At 45.8% G+C, this 22,352-nt stretch overlaps 8 protein-coding genes across 8 annotated transcripts; 3 read left to right on the top strand and 5 right to left on the bottom strand.

The window, feature by feature from the left end:
• Positions 1–1,055: 1,055 nt before the first annotated feature.
• N7483_008713 (uncharacterized protein) lies at positions 1,056–3,006 on the bottom strand (the record flags this gene model as incomplete). The annotated part of the gene is made up of 3 exons (XM_057092140.1): positions 1,056–1,799; positions 1,926–2,399; positions 2,464–3,006. 3 exons carry the CDS (start codon positions 3,004–3,006, stop codon positions 1,056–1,058), a joined length of 1,761 nt encoding a protein of 586 aa, XP_056943314.1.
• Positions 3,007–4,360: 1,354 nt separating this feature from the next.
• On the top strand, positions 4,361–5,138 carry N7483_008712 (frataxin family protein; the record flags this gene model as incomplete). The annotated part of the gene is made up of 2 exons (XM_057092139.1): positions 4,361–4,720; positions 4,860–5,138. The coding sequence occupies 2 exons, from the start codon at positions 4,361–4,363 to the stop codon at positions 5,136–5,138; spliced, it is 639 nt and encodes a 212-aa protein (XP_056943313.1).
• A 759-nt stretch (positions 5,139–5,897) lies between these two features.
• Positions 5,898–6,200, bottom strand: dph3 (CSL family zinc fnger-containing protein; the record flags this gene model as incomplete). The annotated part of the gene is made up of 2 exons (XM_057092138.1): positions 5,898–5,918; positions 6,006–6,200. 2 exons carry the CDS (start codon positions 6,198–6,200, stop codon positions 5,898–5,900), a joined length of 216 nt encoding a protein of 71 aa, XP_056943312.1.
• A 1,697-nt stretch (positions 6,201–7,897) lies between these two features.
• On the bottom strand, positions 7,898–8,743 carry N7483_008710 (uncharacterized protein; the record flags this gene model as incomplete). The annotated part of the gene is made up of 2 exons (XM_057092137.1): positions 7,898–8,395; positions 8,447–8,743. The coding sequence occupies 2 exons, from the start codon at positions 8,741–8,743 to the stop codon at positions 7,898–7,900; spliced, it is 795 nt and encodes a 264-aa protein (XP_056943311.1).
• A 1,484-nt stretch (positions 8,744–10,227) lies between these two features.
• On the top strand, positions 10,228–11,057 carry N7483_008709 (uncharacterized protein; the record flags this gene model as incomplete). Its single annotated transcript, XM_057092136.1, has 2 exons — positions 10,228–10,245; positions 10,371–11,057. 2 exons carry the CDS (start codon positions 10,228–10,230, stop codon positions 11,055–11,057), a joined length of 705 nt encoding a protein of 234 aa, XP_056943310.1.
• Positions 11,058–11,705: 648 nt separating this feature from the next.
• N7483_008708 (uncharacterized protein) lies at positions 11,706–16,694 on the bottom strand (the record flags this gene model as incomplete). The annotated part of the gene is made up of 10 exons (XM_057092135.1): positions 11,706–12,165; positions 12,219–12,682; positions 12,745–13,677; positions 13,736–14,105; positions 14,162–14,757; positions 14,808–15,051; positions 15,102–15,445; positions 15,512–15,963; positions 16,017–16,099; positions 16,156–16,694. The coding sequence occupies 10 exons, from the start codon at positions 16,692–16,694 to the stop codon at positions 11,706–11,708; spliced, it is 4,485 nt and encodes a 1,494-aa protein (XP_056943309.1).
• Positions 16,695–17,112: 418 nt separating this feature from the next.
• On the top strand, positions 17,113–19,662 carry N7483_008707 (uncharacterized protein; the record flags this gene model as incomplete). Its single annotated transcript, XM_057092134.1, has 9 exons — positions 17,113–17,170; positions 17,218–17,252; positions 17,305–17,532; positions 17,603–17,843; positions 17,908–18,173; positions 18,236–18,250; positions 18,305–18,490; positions 18,541–19,013; positions 19,083–19,662. The coding sequence occupies 9 exons, from the start codon at positions 17,113–17,115 to the stop codon at positions 19,660–19,662; spliced, it is 2,082 nt and encodes a 693-aa protein (XP_056943308.1).
• Positions 19,663–20,538: 876 nt separating this feature from the next.
• On the bottom strand, positions 20,539–21,908 carry N7483_008706 (uncharacterized protein; the record flags this gene model as incomplete). The annotated part of the gene is made up of 4 exons (XM_057092133.1): positions 20,539–20,833; positions 20,890–21,518; positions 21,597–21,695; positions 21,768–21,908. 4 exons carry the CDS (start codon positions 21,906–21,908, stop codon positions 20,539–20,541), a joined length of 1,164 nt encoding a protein of 387 aa, XP_056943307.1.
• Between the last annotated feature and the right edge of the window lie 444 nt (positions 21,909–22,352).

Here is a 22,352-nt window from a genome sequence, read left to right as displayed (position 1 = left end):
AGCTTGCATCTCTCCTGCCATGGATGGATGTTCCAGATTTCAACATTTGAAGCTGCAAAAGTTCATATACTACAACATCCCTGGGACCACCTCAGGTATATTCAGTCTCTCTCGGAGTCAGTTTGACCGAAGCACGTTCGACGACTCAGCACCGTGACCTGAGACTCTTGCAAGTCTGAGATTTTCCGGTCCCATAGTATGTGCAAAGGCCCTGGTGCAGATCAATCATTGACCTAAATCCAGTGCACCTAAAATGATTCTGTGTCTATGCCCAGATGGTATTGTAAGTTGCCGGTAAATCAACGCAATCTATGTGTCAGACAATTGTGCAGAACCCTATGAAAGTTAGAGTCCACACAACAACTTGTTATGCAGTTTGAGGGAATATATCTATCATTTATCGCCGTACCTCCCGAGATCAACTTGAAGCAGCTTATTTGAGTGCTTAACAGATAAAAAGAATTTTGCGGTCACCAACAGCACCAACATTTCTCATTACACAGTTCCAGCAAAAGTCCATATCCACTGGCAGGCAGATGCATTCATATTTCCTTGATGATTCAATGCACACTGCGGCTAGTCTCACCATCCACTGCCAGTACCCTTGTTCATGAGATGTGCTTGGTGTTGAACGTAGCACAAGAAATCCATTAGGTGGATCAAGAATTTCCTCCCAGCAGTCAATGGAAACCATCTTCACTTCTGCAGCGGCGAAACTGCGATCATGCGAACATATTCCCGTCAATTCCTTTTTCAAATATTTTAACCCCTTCAAAATATCCAAATCACCCACCCATTCGCCACTGTCATTGACAGAGACTATTGCTTCAACAAAATAGGCCTCCATCCCTCGGTAGCTGGATGAGTCCAGACTGACAGGGCCTTCCCAGCCAGTAAAAGACAAATGGAGAGATGTGCCTTCAAAAGTCCACCTGTCAGTTCGCCGTCGAATGGGTTATGGTTGACAAAACGGCATCGCTCGATATCATGTTCGCGGACATTAGTCTCTGATGGAGAAATCAACAGAGCTATTCCTGTCTTCCCTACATTCCCCGTCAAATTGCGCACGGTAATGTATCCGGAGAAGGAATCGGGTCATGGACAAGGTCTTCAGCAATGAATAGAGAATTCCCACTTGATATTGCTAGTACTGCAGCAAGATCAGGTACATCCACATCAATAGTCCCAGACTCGAATTGTAGAATTGCTGCAAATGCAGATGCGCGGGGAAGTAAGCTTGGATATATTGATACAGGTAGTTTTCCTACGCGACCTTGCTGTTTGGCAAGTGGACTGAGGACTATCAAGCTCATTGAGACGGTGGCCTGGGGTATATGACAGCTGTAATAGTGCACAACTCGTCCAAGAGCAAGAAGTGCGCTACCATGAGCCGGTTTATGATATACGAAATAACGTAAAAGGCACTCTGACATAATGTCCAACCTCAGGAGATCCATATTCAAAAGATTTTGCACCATATTGAGAGGGACTGCATTTGAGAATTCTTGATTCCGAGATGATGATTCACTGAATTGTCTCGTATAAACGGCTGCAAGGTTATCGTCGCCAAAAGGGAAGTTGAAGAAAATATTCTGATGAATACTACCAGGAGTCTCCGAAAATTCTGAAAATATCTCGGAGTCCACCTCCGGGTGAAAGGACTGAGGCTTGCGGGCCCTTGATGGTCCCATGGTCGCATGGCAAATCCAATTTTCTTCAGAAGTGTCAAGGCACTGAATATGTTCAATGTCCTCTGTCTCAAATTCATCCCACTTTCGTTTCGTGCCTCCATGCACAGCCTTGACGCATTCATTTGCTATTGATGTGTACGCTCACGAATTGTCTGAATTTCTGAAGCGGATCACATGGTCGGAAGGTTGGAGTTGGTACTTTTCGCATAGAACACGGAGTATGTGAACACGAACCCCCGGGCTTTTGGCCATGTTAAGCAGCGATGACAACTTTGATAAACCGAAGAGGGTTGAAGAAGAGTTACCCATGTTTCCAATCCATGATCTGCCACTATTGCTCCCGTATCTCATGAGATGGCGTGCCATTTTGTTCTCATTTTCATCGGCTGATAGAAGAAGATCTATACCATCTTTGAATGGGAAAATAAGGTGCAGTACCTTCATCAGATCCCTGAGGGACTGCTGGCTGTCTTTTAGCAGGTCCACCACATTAAAACGAGATAGCTCCCCCAACATCTCTAGCTTAAATGGCTTCTCGGCCGCCTGACACATTCTGGCTTGATATAGATTGGAATATATTTTCCAAAGGGACTGCAGAATCGCAGCTGCGGTAAATGCAGTCTCATCGGCGCACAAAGAAGCACCAAGTAATAATGCCGAGAGCTGCGCAATAGATATTCTCGAGTCACGCATGGTGTTCCCGTTGAACTGTTCCATAGTATCGGAGGCTGGCGAGTGGTAAAGACCAATATACGCCGTCGCCATGGCTGACCTGGGCGGATTTTGAAATGGTGACGACTCCACCCATTTTAACCAAAGCGTCTTGCTGGTGTATTTCCTTGGTGCTCGAGCCCAGGATGACGAGATCAGGATAAAGGTGCCACGAGACTAACCCGAGTAAAACTCCTCCATCGGTGATTCTTTGGGGTTCTCCTTTGACCAATTTGTCCAAAGTAGTCAAAGCACGGCTGAGATTGAGCAGAACACTGTCATATGGGTTTGTTTTCGAGATGAAGCTATTATCCGTCGATTCGGTATGGGATTTGACCGCTACTGAAAGATTGTTGACAATCAGCTGAACTTGAACTTGCTTTTTCCTACGCGCCTGGTCGGCAACTTGCAGCCATGCTCGTGCACTCGCATCCCAGCTTGCCAGCGAGGATCTGTCAATCTCGTGGGCCGCGGCTAATTGAGCCAGATAATTATCGGCGAGCTCGGCAGATTGAGCTTGTTTCTTGATAATCTTTTGTCTTTGACTGACCAGCTCTGCCCAAATAGCTGTTGCCTCTTGCGGAGACCAGATACGAGCGAGCATACATGCAAGAAGATCAATGCGAAGTACCGACTTTCCGCTCGTCGCACTTGCTCAAATTGTCGTGGAATCGATGCCAAGATGAGTTCCAAAGAAGCCAATAACAACGTCTCTAGGCTCAGCTAAAGTCTGCATTGTCTCCTGGACAATATCGCTGGCGCGGGTCCCATATGCCTCAAGCAGCGCTGGTACATCTGGTAAAACATCATCGAACAAAACTCCAAGTCGTTGAGCAAGAATGTGAAAGGATCCTTCTTCTGCAGACTCTCGTCTAGTTTTCGAGAGTTGTTTCCAAGTGGTGGAGTTCAACAGGAGCTTCAAATTTAACCAAGGAGAAATCGCAATTCAGATAACCGAGGGCGAAATTAGATTCCGCAACAGCATGTAAGGTTGTAGCTATTATGTTCTGGATCGGGACCGACATAGTATCATCTGAAGTTTGGAATTATGAGGCTTTAGAACCTGGATTGTATTAGTATTCCATGAGTGGTGCGGGGTTGTCACATGGGCCATGGCATGCAGCAGCTGCACCTGGGCGCCTGAATTGTCGAGTAAAGTTTGGGCAGCTAAAAGGTCACTGGTTGAAGGCATGTAATATTGTCTGATAGTTGTTGGCAATACTGGGCTATGTGAGGATTGTGTAACAATCAAAGCGGAGATTGGGACCCCGATCTCAGAAACACTATATAGTATTCATGCTTTTCGTCCACGTGCACCGCAGTGCTAGATCTTGCTGAGTTTTGACCTATGAAAACCTTGGAATCAACGTGAAAGCAAGAATTCGTCAGATTGAAGCCAGTCTCCTATTGGCACCAACCAAGCCACCAACTAAGCCCCTTATACACTAGGCAGCTGGTTGGAATAACATACTGGACTAACATACTCATTTGAGGGCCACCATAAATACATTTTGTAACTCATTCCAAGATTTCTCACTCTAGAAACTTGAATGGACGATAAATTTTGGCAAGTTGGCGTCGCCGCTCAATATATGATCTTAGCTAACTTCGAAGGCCTCAGAAGAACTTGAAGTGTTGACTGGCCAAGACGATTTCGAGAATAGCTTTACCACACGAGAACGCCACTATCAATGCACTTTTAATATCCTGCATTAATATTTTGGAGAATATTATATCCTAGAAAATAAATATTTGAACACTTAAAATTTCCCAATCAACCATAAACAATTACTCATCACCGACTATGTGCACAGCTATAGCATCACATATACCCTAAAAGGAAGGCGGTGTCGGGCAGAAATTATGATGATGTATGCTCTCCGCAGATCCATCTCCTCACTTTCGTTCACTGTTCCTCACAACCTCAATTTTGTTCCGCAAAAAAAAATATTCCAAAGATGTTTTCTCGCCGTGTGCCCCATGTCATCCGCTGGAGTCTCCGGGCTCCACGCTCTAGCTCCCTTGCCCCGAAACCCCGCACCAATCAAGCTATCGTGCTCCGCCGCAACGCCCCGGAGCTGAGCCGATCATTTTATGCCTCCGCGACCAGAGCTAAGGGCCTGCAGCCTGATACTGAGGATCCCCGTCCCCCAACAAACGCTACATCTGTCGCTGGTGCTGCATCACACGTTACTGAGCCTTCTCCTTTGACTACCGAGGAATACCATGACTACTCTGAGCACTACTTCAATGTGTTGATTGCCGAGCTTGAGAAGATGCAGGAAGAACAAGGTTCTGATATTGAAGCTGAGTACAGCGTAAGCTATCCCTGTTTCTAGTTATGCATCTATCCTATGCCCTACACCTGAATCAACCATATTTTTGCAGCTAGCTTGGGACTAGCATTCCAATTCATGATCCACATACTGAAACACATATCTCTAACAATCTACACAGGCTGGCGTTCTTAACATTACTGTCCCCTCTATCGGAACCTACGTCCTCAACAAGCAACCTCCCAACAAGCAGATCTGGCTCAGCTCTCCAATCTCCGGCCCTAAGCGATATGACTGGATCCTCGAGGGCGACCGCATGCATGAGAAGCAGGATACCCGCGAGTTCGCGCATGGACAGTGGGTTTACCTGCGTGATGGCAGCAACCTCACCGAGTTGCTTAACTCTGAGATGAAGCTGGCTCTGCCCAAGGATATTTATGGCGTCCTGCTGGATGATTAGACGCTTTTCTTTTATCTGCCTGTGACGCATGCCATTTACTTGCGCTACAATTACTTGTCTCCCTGAGATCGGGGCTCCCCAGGGATCATTTTATGTATTAGGCTCATGGGACATATTTTCATTTTATGGGAGTTAATTCAAATATGAACGGTAGTTCTTTTTATTCAACATCAACTTTGGTTCTGGGATCTTGAGATCCTGTATTTCATTGTCTCGCAGGCACTCAGAATGATCTCTCGGTCTGCTCGTAACTTCAATAGCATCCTTCTTGAATTCCGCTCTCCCACATGTGCATTATAGAGAACCGGTTCTAGACTTTGTGTTTGAACCCAGAGTGCCATGGAGACTTATTGGATTGACACCATAATAACCAGACATCGCGGTCTTCAGAGTCTCAAACCCGACATCCACTCAGCAGCGAAAATTCAACCTTCGTATATGGTACCATATAGGTCGATTGCTCTCGCAACTGTTAATGCCAAAAATGTACTTTTGGTAGCAATCGCAGCCATTTTCGTGGTCGCGTGTCTGCAAATGTGCAAGGTTGGGGTTCATGAATTGAGCGTTCCAGATAAATTCATTCTCAGAGCCGAAACAACGAAGAACAGAATCCAAAAGCCGCGCTTCGAATATTTCGTCTCGCGAATCGTAGAGGACGAGGGGAAGCTCATGGCGTTTAAGATATGGCGTAAAGTGGAGGTCTCGTGAAAGGAGTTGGTTTCTCACGCCTGAACAGCGACTGCGACAGCCTACTGACTATCAGGGTTTGGGGAGATCATCCTATAGAAGAAAAATGTTAGCGCATCGACTTCAAAAGGTTTGACACGATCGCAAAGGATCGCAAGTCCAGTAAATGGCTCTACATACCACATCGAAAATAACGCGAATCATCAAACTGCAGCTTGGACACACTCCAATATCCTCTCCATCACGCAGATCATCGATGGCGATCTCGAAACGGTCGCCGCATGGACAAGGATAGTGGTAGATCTGGAGTGCGGGGTCGAAAGTCATATCCTCGATTTCGATCTCGTCATAAATGGAAAGGGATTCGTCGGCCATTTTGAAGTAATTCACAGGACTTCTATGCAGAATTCAGATATGATTTTTGAATGTGAATCTCGTTGTCGGAGTCGAATCAGGAACAAAATATTGTTTTAGTGGCGGGCAAATTGTGGCGAGTCATGTGACTGTATCCGTAAATTGCTTTATTCGGTTTAGCTCGTATGCTCAATTTTGGTGTCCTTTGATTGGCTCTTAGGAGGACTATATTGGACTTGGACATCTGCGTCTTCAAGTTGCTATATGCATCTATAGGAAAGAAGTCGATTCCTTTTCGAGAAGTTTAAGGTCTATTATGTGCTCCTCTTATATGAGCTACTCTGAGCTACAGTATCTCACCGTCTCTTAGAGAAACTGGTCTTGTGATTCTACAGCTAGTACTGAATTGGACTCGGAGTACGCGGAGTGAGTTCAACCTTGGAAATGACCAGTTCTAATTAGAATCTTGACAAGTTCTAAGTTATTCTTATATCGTTTTGAGCTTTCCCCATTCTGTATATTGATGGCTACTTCTGGATCGGTGGTTCCAGCCTTCCAAGCTATTATATCGCACCATTGCACGCTTTCCGTGTCAAATCTTCTACTCTTCATTATTTTCACGTCGATCAAAATGTTCGAACACCTGACCTTTTCCATTTTCAAGAAGCTTGACGATAGACTCGTTAGGCTGGATGATTTCCAGGGCGCTCAAAGGCTTAGGTTTCTTGCCGACAAATATTTCTTCCATCGTTATGGTTGGTTCTGTTTTCGAGAAGACCTGGAGCTACATCTTTGCAAAATATTTGTTTATGATATCAATCTCCGGGTCTGTGTTCAGATAAAAGAACGCCATGATGCCCAACAAAGTATTCTTTTAGGAGAGAAAGGCCAACACGTTCAGCAACAGATCAATACGCTTACTGGATATATTCGCCAGGATTCTGTTTGCTTATCTGAATGTACGAATCATCATTCCTCTGCTATGGAAATGTTTCCCGATGGTCCAATCAAAAGATCATATTTATACTTGTGACAGGACCCAACCCGGTATCTCAATCCATTTCTTAACCAAGAATGCGCGAGGAAAAATGGTTGCTGCGCCCGAGATTGTGGATGTTGTGAAAGACGGTCCATGCAGCACAAAGAGACATATGATGGGTTGGGAATAGGCCATTGCACCCCAGACTGTGGGTGTTGCTCAAGAGTTCATGGAGCTCTGATTAACGATCTGCAAGAGCGAGAATCTTTTTATCAGATATGGATCAAGCCACTTGATGAAGAGCCTTTCAAGCACAACATTCATTGGAAAAATATTAGACAGGCGTTTTTCTTTGGTGTTACCGCTTAGGGAACTCGGGTGGATCGTGTCATGGAAGGTGACAGTCAGAACACGATGAGGAAAAGAGCAGAGAGTACAGAACGAGAATGGTGGAGCAACGCTGTTCAAATGGAACGCCAGGCTACACCGCAGGAAGCACGCTGTCTAAACTACTTCGGACGATGGGTTCTGAACGCGGGCTGTAGATTCATGTAAAAACTGTCGGTTCTTGATCAAACTTCATAGGGGAATTTGAAAACCTTTTGTCGCTTTACTGGGTCTACAAAGAGCTTCTACAGTATCTAGATAGCAAATACCTAGAAAGACATGGCTTTCGTTTACATTGATATAGTAATTTGGATTCGAAGGTCACGTAGTTAGCATCAGAATTATACAATTGTTACATCCGGCTCGGCATCCTCATAGCTCCATCCAGCCGAATAACTGTCCCATTCAGCATCTGATTCTCAATACTCGATAAAACCAGCTGAGAAAACTCCTCCGGCTTCCCGGCCCGACGCGGGAACTCCATAACTCGCTCAAGACTTGCCCTCGCTTTCGCTGGAAGCGCTCTTGTCATATTGCTTTCAAACAAACTTGGTGCGACGGTGACAACACGGATTCCATACCTTGCAAGGTCTCTCGATAAGGGGAGAGTCAGCGAGGCGATGGCTCCTTTTGATGCGGCATAGGCAACCTGACCAGGCTGGCCATCAAAGGCAGCGGATGAAGATACTAGGATCAGAACGCCTCGCTCACCGTCTTCTGTGAAGGGTGCATTCTGGATCATGTGTGGGATGCAAAGTCTGATAAGATCGAGTGTTCCTCGGACATTGATGTTCATGATGAAATCGATGCTTTCGATTGGTATGGGTAATTGTGATCGTGCATCGAAGATCTTTGACAGTTAGTTATCGTCAATTATAGAGCTTTATCAGAATGTTCTTACCTTGGCAGGCATGCCAACTCCGGCCGCGGCAATGACTCCACCGATTGGTTTTCCAGTTGTCTTGATCCACTTGATGCCGGCAACGATGGCAGCTTGGATGCTTGAAGTGTCGGTCACGTCCGTTTGGATGAACTTCGCTCTTTCCTCTCCTAACTCCTTTACTGCACTCTCACCCGAATCAGAATTCACATCCAGAAGCAAAACATAAGCTCCAGCCTTGTGTAGGTCACGAGCTGTTTCAAGGCCCAGTCCTGAACTTCCCCCTGAGATGATAAATGTGGTGTTCTGAGGCTTCATGGCATCAAGGCTATTGATTGCTTCCTGGCAAAACAAGCTTGGATCGAAAAAGAAAATAGTGAAGAGAACAAGAAGTTTGTAATTGTCTGAAGTTGGTCTGGGGTACCCCCGTAAGGCCCCTCTCTCTAATGATTGGTGCGGATAATTCAATCAGCCCCAGTTCTTTGAGTTACCGAGGTTCATTTTCACTACCTCCATATACTGATATACATTATAATACATATGACTGATGTCTTTTACTCCATTCCTTCTCTCTAAATCGTGATAAATGAGGATGTTTTCACTTCATCAACCACGCTTGCAGTGCTGAATTCCTCATGATTACGAAATCCCATATGGTCTTGTAATTTGTCGAATCATATTTGACATCTCCAAACATGAACGGAAATGATCTATCGCTGTTCACCATTGATAACTTTGGAAAACTTGACCGGTCCGATCCTTGAAACGCCTCTGTACGCCCGTCTTATCGCCGACTAACACATGTTCGAAGTTGAGCTAGTATGGGCTTTGTGCTGAAGAATAAGCGATGCGGCGGCCGTTCTACTGGCACAGGTTGAATGAGTTCAGCACATCAGCTTTTAAAGCCAACCCAGGGCTCAAGCTGCCCATACTTTTCGCGGTGTAAAGTGGAGCTTCTCTTTTCTCCCGGGACCAATATTCAGGTCTGGCAGTGATTGCAATAAAAGATCTCGGGCGGGCCTGGGGAATAACGGTAGCCATTGTGAACTCCACGGTGGTGTTGAGCACAGTAAAATTAGTCTGAGCTATTCAGAATCAACTAAGAATACTGGGCAGGCTCACGGGTGGCTAAAGTTTGAGAGGGAAAGTCATGCCTAAGTAATAAGCTTAGAATACTATATTTTCCCTCTCTTAGCACGCTGCTACTAGTAGCATGCTATACGTACTCGTGGACCTTCTCCTTTCAAATTACGCTTACTACCTACCATTTTACTTTCCAATGTTATTAATGTTGATAACCGTGGAGATTTCAACTTGATAGGGAGGTTGAGGTAGGCTTCTTCCTACCTATTAACCTTGGAAGCAATGTAAACGACCTTACTCCGAGGGTGAGAAGTGAGAGGAGTACAGCGCGCTTCACCTCTTCTTTTCCTTTCGCCTCCTTTCGCATCTTCTTTTCTCTTTAGCTTCCTTCACCTCCTTTGAACATTTTTTCTTCTTTTTTCGGAAACACGAATTCTACCGCCCCTCCAATCCATTGCTGAGCTGATCGCTGTATATGCATCTACAATTACGGGCGTACTAGTTGTCGGCTAGTTGAGTTTCTCTTGTGGCAAAAGTATTGGTAAGCTTGATGGATCAACCTGGAGAACCTTGGAAGTTGGAGATACATTTGGCTAATTCAAATCGTCCATGTTAGTATTTCTTCATGACGCCCCTCTAAGTATGATTCCCTTACTTATACAAATCACCACCACTATGAAGCTTATGTGAATATCTAGCTCGTCGGACACCACTACCGCATGAAATTACACTCATTGGTGAACACGATGATCCGGAAAATTCCCAGATGCCTCCACCGATTCCGATCAAAGAAAACAATCTCGAGCTTTTTGCAAAGAATCTGATATCTTACGATGTTGATCTTGCTCTAATATCCTATTAGTACATCATTTCTTTCGGGTCACTGCCGGAAGAAATATTCTTGTCAGCGTCTTGGTCCCGTGTGACCGGCTCTGACGGCACGATCGGACCAGAGCTCTGGTCTAACGGTCTAAGCTTTGCACCGCTGTACAAGGATTTCTATGCCCTCATCGACGAGCGTCTGGCGCGTAAGTTCGTATTCACTATTCGTTCGAAGACAAACAAGGAATTGAACCGAAAGGGATGCGACCTGAGCTATCGCCCGATCGTGCTGTCAGAGCCGGTCACACGGGACCAAGATGCGATGCACCACCGAGCCCGCGACTTCGAAGGGACAATGTACACGGTCATTGGTAATGAAAGAGACCCAAGCCACCGATGCCGCGACAGGATGGTCATGGAGCATTCCCACTGGTGTCTGCTGATGGGCCTTCCAGACTGCTGGCTGGCCCCCCTCGGCTCGATCGAGGGATATACACCGCTAGTCTGCGCCGTCAACAACAAAAAGACCCCTGCCAGCAATCTAAAGATCGGCAAAAACAACCTAGCCAAGATTGTCCCTGGACAGCTCTACGCAGATATTCCAGACCCAAAACCAGGTCCTAGATCTCTCATCTTTGTCCCCGCTCCTCCGCCAAAAGCGAAAAAGAGGGGCTCATCTTTGATCTCCTCGTCCCCAGGACTGCTATCACCCAAGATGGAGTCCTGAAAGACTTAGAGTCCGTAAATAATTCGAGTCCTGAGGTCAACAATGCGCATGTCAACTCTCAGGATGCTGCTGGCCAAGGTCTGAATGCTGGCATTGATGCTCAGGATGCTAGAGATGCCCGCATACTTGTATAATCCCCGCAAGCCAGAAGACCCCAAAATCTAAAAAAATTCGTCTTATCACTTTCCCGAAAGGAACCAATGTGCATGTTCTCGAGCCGACTGTTCATATTGAGAGCGGAGGAAATGATGCGATTTTATCGCAACTCACAGAAGGGGCAACAGACATTTGAAAGGTCTTTTAGGAGCTCTAAACTTGAAGATGGCACGATGATTAGTACGCTTATTGGGTATCATCCATAGACCAACCTTCAAATGTTAGAACTTGAACACTAGATTACGAAATTGCCTTCTGTACTAGAATAAAACTGTCTTTTCAAGTTGGTACCTACCTAGTAGGTATATTCGAATATTAAAATTAGAATCACTCTGGAATTGCTGTTACTATACAATCTTAAAACTATCACTCAGATAATCTCTCAATCAACTCAAGATGCTTCTATCCATGGATGTAGATTAATCCCAACACCATATATCTCAATACGCGCAGAAAAGCTTATTATGATCCCAAATTGCACATCTATACATCCTACTTCTTCGACTTCCTCTTGAAACATCGGCTGACCCAAATAAATAGGTGTGCGAATCCCGTACTGCCACGAACTCGCACATACCAGTACAAGAACAGAGTAGCAAAGACATTGAAGGCCACATAGGCCCAGACGAGGCCAAAATTGCGCCAGCGGTCATCGTAATAAGCGGATAGAGATTCCAGATACAGGTTTGACTCTGTCATAGAGCAGTACTCACAGTTTGAGGTTGCATTGGAATTGTATACTGCGCCGCCGGCTGTCTCGATATACGCAGCAAGGTAATCCCCACACGTCACGCCACTTGGGGGTTGTACGGAGATCAACTCAATATCAGCGCAAGTGACGGGAGTATTGGCTAGACCGGTGGACAGCATGCCACCAACAATGTATGTCAGTGGGGATACGCGGTACATGAAGATCCAGAATCCCGGTAGGGTGCTCGGCGAAGCCATGACACTATGGATGTATTAGTATGTCGAATGATATTTCAACGCAATGTGGGAACCTACCCGCAGAAGATCAAACAGAAACAGAATAAGAGCAATGAGAGAATTGCACCTATTTCTGCGGTCGCAACACTAGCCACAACCATCGTGGTGAAGGTGCTACAGTGCATCAAGAATGCCCAGATAAGCAGAAACATCAAGCCTCCCCTTTTTGTCACTGAATCTGTCCAGCTGGCATTCTGGTTCATTCCAATGAGATAATAGAAAGGGAAGAAGGTTACGACAGCTGCCAGGGAGTTCCAAGGAAGTTCAACTGTGATCTGAGCCAAAATAAAAGCTGTCCAAGAGTACGTCTTGGATGGACGCTCTCGAACTTCATACATGTCTCGCTGGAGAATGAAGTTCGGCATGGTCTGGTAAGCAAGGAAAGGAAAGACGACAAGCATCATGAAGACGGCAAATGTTTGGTGCTCGAGTCCATCTTCAGTGATTTTGGTTTGGAGGAAAGAAAGTCCAATGAAAAGGGCCTAAAGAAGTGCAAAGAGATTAGTATCAATTTGCCCTTCTTTTGAATCACTGCTTAACTCACCGTGATAAAACACATAGCTAATTTGGAATACAGATAAGATGGTGTGCGCCAGTATTGTTCGAAAACTCGCTTCGTGCAGTACCATAGCTGAACATGGAACGGGCTTGCATATTGTCGAGCAAGACTGGTGTCACCAGACGTCTCTGGTACAGGATTCTTTTCGAGACGTTCAAGTTCTTGTTGGACTTGAGAGTATTCTGGACTCTCGCGCCAAGTCACTGCCCAGTCGCGGATTGCAGTACTTCCGGGTGCAGCCCCAATGACAGTTAACATCCATTCCGCAGGGTTCTCTTCTTTCCTGCATTTCTCCCCTCCATATCGTTCAAAATACTTGACGAGTGTCTGTGAATTTTCTCCAATGTCTCCAAAGTAGACGGTCCGCCCACCACTGGTCAGTAAGAGGAGACGATCAAATTGCTGGAAAAGCATTGCAGATGGCTGATGAATCGTGCAGAGGATGGCTTGACCATGGTTCGTCAATTTTCGTAGAAGTAGTGAAATTGACCACGCCGTTTGACTATCGAGTCCGGAAGTAGGTTCATCCAAGAAGAACAACAGATCGGGCTTTGCGACCAACTCCACACCAATGGTCAACCTTTTCCGCTGTTCAACGTTCAGACCTTCTCCTGGAGCTCCGATCACGGCCTCAGCGTATGCTCTCATTTCAAGAAGGTCGATAACCTCTTCAACGGTCCGAAGTTTCTCTTCCTTGCTCACTGTTTCTGGTTGACGAAGGAAAGCACTAAATTTGAGTGCCTCTCTGATGGTGGCTGTCTCCAAATGAAGATCCTGTTGCTGTACATAGCCAATACGTCGTTGGAATGAGGCATTTCTGGGAGTACCGTTGGTATAGATTCCACCACTGACGACACCAATGTTGACTCGATTTGCCAGTACATCGAGCAGCGTTGTCTTTCCAGCGCCAGTGGCACCCTGTAAAATAATCAGCTTTTGAACATATCAGAAGATTCGGCTGATCAATCAAGCTCACCATCAAGGCCGTAAGCACACCTGGCTTGACCCAGCCATCAACATGATCAGTAATCCTGCGTATCCCAGCCTTCACGGGAATATCATAGCATACATCCCTCCAGTGGAGGATATTTGTTTGTTCCTGAATGCCAGCTTTTTTCTCATTGACATCACCCTGACCAGCTTTTTCATCTGGGATAAGTGAGCCAGATCCACTTTGCGGAGCAGACTCTTCATCTTCTTGTGGTGCCTTTTGATGCATGCTCGACTTGTGTTTGCGGCGAAACAGGATAATTTCTCCCTTGCCTCGATCGGCGGTGATGTATTCAGCTGCCAAGAGGTATACCACCATGAAGAACACGATGTATGCAATGATGATTCCCAGGTTCCTAGTTTAACATGTCAGCTATGAGTCAGCCACAAGGATCTGGATTTTGTTGAATACCTCCACACGTGAGAATAGTAATAGCCATAACTCTCCTCAACATACAAGTCACCACTAACAACAGAGGATCCCGAGGTAGCGCCAGCCACGGAGCAGGTTTGCTCGGAGGAGGTGATATTTAGATAACTGGGACCGGATGGAACAAAGCTCGCGCATTCGAAATCGCGGCCGTGGAACTCATTTGCAACTAACGCCTCGTATGAATATGCGAGTGGGTTGATATAGTTGATCCAACGTAGCCAGCCTTGCATGTTTCGGGTGGGGAGAATATAGCCAGTGTATACCACAAGACCAATCACAAACAGCGCTGCGGGTGTCAATGCCTCTGCAATGGTTCGAGTCAGCTGCCCGATGGTACGGAAGATCATCGACATTGTCAGAGTCGATGCGAAGGCGAAGAGCAGGTAGGTAGCCACATGTCCGGACTCCTTTCGGAGGTTAGCCATGTAGTAGAGAGGAATATTGAATGCGACGGTGGACAGCAGCTTTGTTGGAAGATCACAAATCATGGAAGCCAAAGCTTCAGACAGAGGGTGATAAAAGGCGTAGGTTGCATGTTTCTCGACGATTGCTCGCTGGGCGTAAAGGGAAAGAATCTTTGCTTAATTAGTCATTTTCACCCAGTTTTAGAGTTTGCATATCTCACCTCGAGGGAGCTGTTTAGCGCATTGAACAATAGAGCGAAGAAGAGGAGAATACACCGGTTACTCATGCTGGAGCTGTCGTCTGATAAGTGGTAGTATACGCTTCCCAAGATCAGGGACATGACAAAATTGCCACCAACAGTGATGATGAAGAATGTCTTATCACCTTGAATTCGTCGAATCCCTCTTCTGATACACAGACGTACCTGCAGAGGGACTGAAACTGTGTATGGCGATTTCGGTGTCCTAAGAGGTTTTCAGCTGGGGACTGCTTATTCCATGGATCAGATCCTTACATCCACGATGTCTTCTCAGCGTTCCGAGATGCCTTAAATTCATTGAAAGCCGGTCCTCCAACAGGGTATTCCTCTTCAAATGTGGCAATATTCTGCATCATTTCTTGGTGCAGCTTACTGCTCTTCCATCTCTCTGCAAATTCATCTGGAGTTCTCGGGACGCGAGCCTCAAAGCCAGGCTGAACCAGTCGCTCAACTGGGTTCGTAAGTGATGTTAGGAAATCTGCAGTGGTCTGTCGATCTGGGCAGTGATATCCCATATCAGTGAAGTATTGCTTTGCGAGGTGGATAGATCCGAAATAAATCTGTCGACCTTCGTATAAAACAGCGACTTTGTCAACCTCCTAATCAAGATAAATTAGATCAATGTTTCGAAACGATTTATTGAAAATATTGGAAATACTACGCACCTCATACGCTTGCTGGGAAGCTTGGTACAGCGCAACAATAGCTGTAGTGTTTGTGATGTCCACAGACAATCGTAGCGTCTGTACGAACCTCAGAGCCGTAGCGCTATCCAACCCTCTGGTACTGTTATCCCAACACTGAATCGGACTTCGAGAGAGCGCAACTTCCGCAATACTGACTCTCTTTCTCTCGCCACCACTCACCCCGCGAATGAACTCGTTTCCCACTTTTGTATGACAGGTATGGGACAACCCAAATACGGCCATGATGACATCTCTTATGTGTGTTGCATATTCTTCTCGAGAGACACCTGGGAGACGGTTGTTAGGAGTCTTTGCCAAAGCTGCGTAGAGGAGTGTCTGTCCGACGGTCAATTGAGGAAAGTGGACGTCGGTTTCGGCTTGATATACAACATCGCCGCGAAACTCGCGACACATTGCTTGTCGATTGATTCCTAGAGATGTGGGTTGGCACTGATTTATGCTCCAAATTTCATTGCGAACTAACCTTGGTAGTTGAACTCAGTGCCTGGGTCCAGGTACAAGCCCTTGGTTTGTCCAGCAATTGTCTTTAGAAAAGTTGAAACACCACTATGATTGACAGTTAATCAAATGGCACATTCCATACTCATGAGGCGAGCTCTTACCTTCCTGGTCGTCCTAGGACAAGCAACATCTCACCACTTCGCAACAATCCGTTGTGATCTCTCAATATCTGAATTTGGTGATCTTTGCGATTGATCAGACCCGCTGCAAGATCTGTCACTTGAAGCAGCACATTCAAAAAGTCTTTTTGATAACTGATCGGACTTCCAAACCCATGGACACTCAGATTTCGAAATGATAAACCTGCCTCTCTGGGAACAAATCGCTCAGGATCTTCAGACATGAGTTGGAATACCGTCTGTGCCCAACGCTTCGCATCGAATTCAGGTGAACTGGGATCTAACGCTGGTATATCAGTTCCTTTGAAGGGATTAACCCTCAGCGTATCTTGACTTCGGTCATGACTTGATGAATTGGTCAGCTGTCTTGCTAGAGAAGCAACTCTTTGTCGATTTTGCGGTGATATATCTCCCTTTTCGGTCTCCTCCTGTTGCTTTGTAGACGCTGAGCCTGAGTTGTGATCCGTCGTCGAGTAGCTACTCGCTGTTTCGGTGCTATTATATTCAAGATTTGACTCCATATTGGAAAGCAGCCAAGACCCTTAATCAAGAAGACAAAAGGAAACAATGGATCGGACAAGAAGATATAGAGATCAGGATTCAGGACCAGAGAAACCTCAGAAAAGGTCTTCACCTCTCCATATATATATACATGTTTCCCAAATGCACATATTGGATGACGCATAATTTAATCTATTCAGGGGGGTTTTTCCTGCTTTTTGTTTTATCCGGAGACTGTTCCTTGCACATGTGCACTCATATGTGCTAATGAACGATATTATGCTTCGGCGCCGATGTGGGTCGATTTTACTATAAACAGAAGCATCCGATTGGACTTCAACGCGTCACCTTCGGCGCCGTACGCTAGACCTAATAACAAGACAACTTCATCTCCGGCGTTTTTGCTTCTTTCCCCCTAGACTTTTTCAAAGCTGAAATATGTCGGAGGCGTTGCATAAAGCTTGTGATGCGTGTCGGACCCGAAAGGCTCGGTGTAGTAAGTCTGAGTCTTGATGCACTCTGCAACGCTAATGCCAGAGATAGGAAGGAGCACCGCCGATGCATGTGAATTCTGTCTTGTCAGTTTACTCTGGCATAAATGAGTAATTTTGGTACTGACATTTTATTCAGTCGCGTAATAGCCTGTGCTGCTTTAGCTATATCAAAAAGCCACGAAAGCGCAAGCTCAGCGAGTTGGGTACTGAAGATCTGCCACTGGCAGCTCGACCAAGTCCCAGATCACAGCAAAATGGGTCCCAGGCTATTTTGGAAAATGATTCATCGGCCTTGTATATCGACTCATTACTGGCTGATCGACATGCTTCACGCACTCCAGGAGGTGCAAATCACCCCGATCAGGTACACTTTGAACTAACAACCTCTCCTCGACAACAGCATGTATAGCTGACGACTTAATATCATGTCTTAGTTGACGGCGATATTCGGTCCAAACCCAAACATCTCCGTCTTCCCTGCCCGAAGGATTCGGGCAATAAGCCAAAGACTTGGACATGACCGACTCGAGCAGCTTCTAGCTGAGATTCGGGACTTCGCTGCGGCCAAGGTCAAAACTAACAGCTCTATTCCTCGCTCCAGAGCTTTACGGGATTCTTCGTTCGGCGATGATTATATCAATAATTGTCGAGAAACTTTTGATTCGCACATATCCGGTATGGTGAAAGCCGTCTTCAGACATACTATCTAAGCACCTACGAACTAATTCCCATCTTATAGTATACTTTGACATGGTCCACCCAATGTACCCATTCCTCGATCCTGAATCATTCAAACAGCAGACAACGTCTCAAGATCTACCACGCTCGATCTCGATTGATAAAGGATTCGCTGCTCTTTACTATGCAGTTGTAGCCATTGGTTCTCAGCATAATGACGGCGGCAGCTTTGAAGCAGGAGTCGGCGAGGCATGGTCCTACTTTGAGCGCGCACTATCTTATTTCCAAGATCTCATTTTCTTCCGTGGCTCTCTGACTACAGTCCAGGTATGTAATTATTTTCTGATGACATGGTGCGAGGCTTACCCGATATTTCTCTCTCTTCATAGGCTCTCATGGCAATCGTAAGTTCATAGATGGCATTACCAAATTCTTGAACTGTTGCTAAGAACTCGTAGGCCATCTTCTCTTCTACTATGTCAGCCTTCCAATTTGAACAATTCATGCTCTCAGAAGCTGCAATCATGGCACAGGGACTAGGATACAATCGTTCAAACGGACCACATGAAGTCTCACAACGACGTACCTTTTGGGTACTATACTTCATGGAAAAGGTCTCCTGCTTTACAACTGGCAAAGTTTCTGTGCGTCTCCTTACATCAATTTTCTTGCAATACACTAATTCCAATTACAGGTCTTCCAAGACTCAAATATAAGCTGCGCAATACCAGACGTAAAAGAGTCAACATTCTCCGATTATGACTATTTCTTCAGCTTCTTGCGCTACGCACGCCTAGTCTCAAGAATCCACAAAAACCTGCTCACAATAAGCTCCATACAACAACCTGCTTCAGCATACAATAGCAAGGTACAAAGTCTTCTTTCGGAACTTGAATCATGGCGTTTATCAATACCCGAGCGATTTCGAGCAGGCGAACCGTTCAGATCGCGCCTGATGCGCGAGCCGCTCGCTCAGACAGTTGCGTTAATGACACACTACCTGTACCTGAACGCGCAACTCACTCTCTCCTGGACGCTTTTGCATTTTAGCGCTGCAAAGCTTGAGACTAGGCAACAAGTTGATTTGAAACGAGAGTTGATGAGGACATCGCGCTCGGTTTTGGAACTTACTAAATTTATTGATGTATCGCCTTCTACACCAGTCTGGTAAATGTCTCATCAAGGATTCTCTTTGTTTTATCACGCTATGGAAAATTTATCTAACAATATTTTCAGGATGCTAGCTGTCTTACCTCTTTCATGCCTCATGATCCTCTTCGACATTGTGGTCCACAACCCAAACCATCCAGAAGCTAGTCTCAGTCTCGCACTCCTCGACATCGCAGGTGGACATTTCAGTCGATTGGAATTTGCCAGTAAAGGCACACTACCCGGCTCTCTGATTGCACAGTTCGCACATCTAGCACGACAATACGTTTTCGAGCAAAGAGAAAACAGGAATAAGACCAAGACCAATAAGCCCACAGACTCAGATCCTTCCTGCAGTGCTCGGCAACCTAACACTGAAGCGGGACCCCCAGACTCATCTAATACTGATACTGTGCCTATGGCGGATATCCCTATTACTGGAACAAATCAAACTGTTGATCCACTGCCGGAATTATCGCGCGATTTGTTGGAGCTTGATCCTGGTGCTGCTGCTTCTTTGTGGAATTCGAGTCCAATTGGTAGCAATGATCAGCTTTTCATTCCTCTGATTGATGATCCGAGTTATCGGATTGAAGATTTTGAGATTTTGGGCATTGACTTGAAGGACTTGTTTGATTATCCTTATCCGATACCTACAGAGTGGTGATGGTGGACTATAAATTCAAGTTACAAGTATTTGTTTAGACCTCTTTTCCTACTTGGGTTGCAGTGGTTTTTCAAGTTTCCTCACCGTCCAGAGACCATAGATTTACCAGTAGACTATATTTTTCTTTTGTTTATTCAACCTAAAGATGAATACATCAATCCCTCTTAATTTAGCTATCTCTTCCTTCCAATTTAGATATCTCTCACTTTAGATATCTGTAGGGCTACCAGTTGCCTATATCCAACTATACATAGTTAGTAGCTAGCCTTTCCTTCCAGGTAATTCAAATGTTATATAGGTAACCCAGTAAACCCGTAGGTACTTAAAAATAAAGAGGTATAGGTCATCAGTCACCTATAGATGCTACTGACTGCCCTGTACTACTTAAGTAGGTATGTCAACATCCCTGTCTGAGAGGATGTGAACACACCCGCGCTGCTTATCCCCGTGAAAGCCGATGATAGCAAGCAGTTTGCTGAAAGCTGGAGGAACCATCCATGGAGATAAGAATAATGAGAATTCAAAAACAGAAGTTGGCACCAGAGTGAATGAAGATGTCGATATCATTCTTGAAAATTCCGGAGTCCGGATCGTGATTGACCTCGGGATGTGTCAACTGGTATGAGTTCTGACTCTTCTGAGCTGGTAAAGACTAATTAAATTGATTCCGAAACACCGGGCGTGGACCTAGCCAAGCACTTGAGTGCTAAAGACATACCTTTCCCAATTTCGCTATTACAGTGCCACGCGAAGCGTGGCATGAGGACTTGTTGCTTTACTACGATAGACCTCGGGGTTATATTATGCATCGGTGAAGGCTTGGAGGAACTGGCCAAATTAATCATTGATTCAGTATGTCTCCAGTCTTTGCGGGATTCACTCTCCCAATCTCGCAATCTCCATCTTCACATCCTCAACCTCCTTGGCAAGGACTCCATATCGTCGCGCAATCTCGGCCAATGTCCCACTTTCAACATCACGATTGCGTTCTACATCCGTAGAATCAGCAGACCCATCATCGGCACCTCCATATCGCTTCAACTCCTCAATAGCCATTTCACGCCGTTCATCAAGCCGAACACGCGTCTCAGAGAGGTGCTGCTTATACCGTGTGAGTGCTGAGAGCGTTTCAGGCGTGTAGAGTTTAGCAGCTATTTCAAGCTTTGTAACTCTAGGAAAAAGTTAGCGACCAAAGCTAGATTGATATATGATGCAAAAATAACTCACTCTAGTTTACTCTCAACACCCTGCGAAACAATAGCTAAATGTTCCGCCTTGGCCCTTGTCGCCCTCGCCAACGCTCCATGCTTCGCCCGCTCCAATATCTCAACCGCACGTTCCAGAATTTGCGTTCGCACAGCTAGTACTTCGGCTGCAGTGACAGTCATCTGGCGTCGAGCAGAAGGTAGGTCGGATACCTGGATACGACGGAGAACGTGTACCCGATCTCGTAGCTGTGAGGCTAGTGGTGGCAAGGGAGCCATCGAGGTTCGAACACGACGATCTCGTGCTCTAGTCCTGGAATAATGGTTTGAGGTGGAGCGGGTTAGGCCAGGGAGGGTTCGGGATACTGTTGCTTCCGATTCTGCAACAGCAGCAAGGGGATCGGTAGGTACGGAGGCTATGCTTCGGAGATCGTGTATTGACGTGGAGAGAATGTTGGAGAATTGGAGGATGAATTTCGGAATGGAGGAGTAGAAGGTCTCAAAGTCTTGGGAGAGGAGTGTGAGCGCGTCGTCTTGTTTGGGTCCATCTTCCTGGCTTGTAATAGGGTTTGATTGCGCGCATGTCTCCGGTTCAATGGCTGCACAAGGCGTCTCGAGATAGATGGATATGATTGCAAGATTATCGTGGCACTGTTATTTATAGTTTGTCATTAGCCAGGCGTCGCTAGCAAGTGTATGATGCGGGAACGCGATAGTGGTGAGGCGTACCTCCTCTTGAAGCTCGCTGTTAGCTGCAAAAGCTAATTGTTTGAGTGTCCGCTCCTTGATTCTTTTCTTAGCAGTCTTCATTTGACATGTTTTCAGCTCCTGTGATGGTAATAGTTAGACAAATACCCTGGGTCGCTGGGTCATGACCTATTAGGACTCATCGCGACGAACCTCTTCAATCGCCCTTCGGGCTGGGTCAACCTGAGCTCGAGTTGAACCATCGGGATTCAATAGATTAGATGTCAAGTTCTCATACAGTCGTTGAAATTGAGGATTATGGTCAAGAATGGAGGGGTCACAAGGAGGGATCATGGCGAAGTGGGAGGAAGACAGAAGGTTCACCGCCAAAATAAAGTAGATCATACAAGCTCTGAACGTCTGGGGGTCAGGTCTATACTCCACACATCAAAAACTTGTCTTAAAATAAAGATCGGCACATGGATGTGAGAATAATACGAGATCTAGGCATGTTTCACTGTGATCTACGAGTGAGAGATAGAGAGAGCACTATTAAATTTGACATTTCCGCATTTCTTTCATTATCGTACAGGTGAAGCTGCTCGCGTCGACTCGAGCCACCAATTTTTCTCCCTTTCTCAAACCCCATTGAGAAGCAAGTATCATCATTCGCGCGTAGAGGGAATCAATAAACCGAGCTTAGGTTAAAGCAGAGAAAGGGGAGTCAAAAAAAGTTCAAGCAAATTCAATCTCGAGGACTCAGGGCAAGGAAGAGATTCGCGATTGAAGCCCGTAGTA

The sequence above is a fragment of the Penicillium malachiteum genome, assembly GCF_028827825.1.
Source record: "Penicillium malachiteum strain IBT 17515 chromosome Unknown utg000004l:1.0-4883003.0:1.0-4884900.0, whole genome shotgun sequence".
Taxonomy (NCBI): Eukaryota; Fungi; Ascomycota; class Eurotiomycetes; order Eurotiales; family Aspergillaceae; genus Penicillium; species Penicillium malachiteum.
Note: the sequence above shows the minus strand (reverse complement) of the source record. Positions and strands in the feature narration are given on the sequence as shown.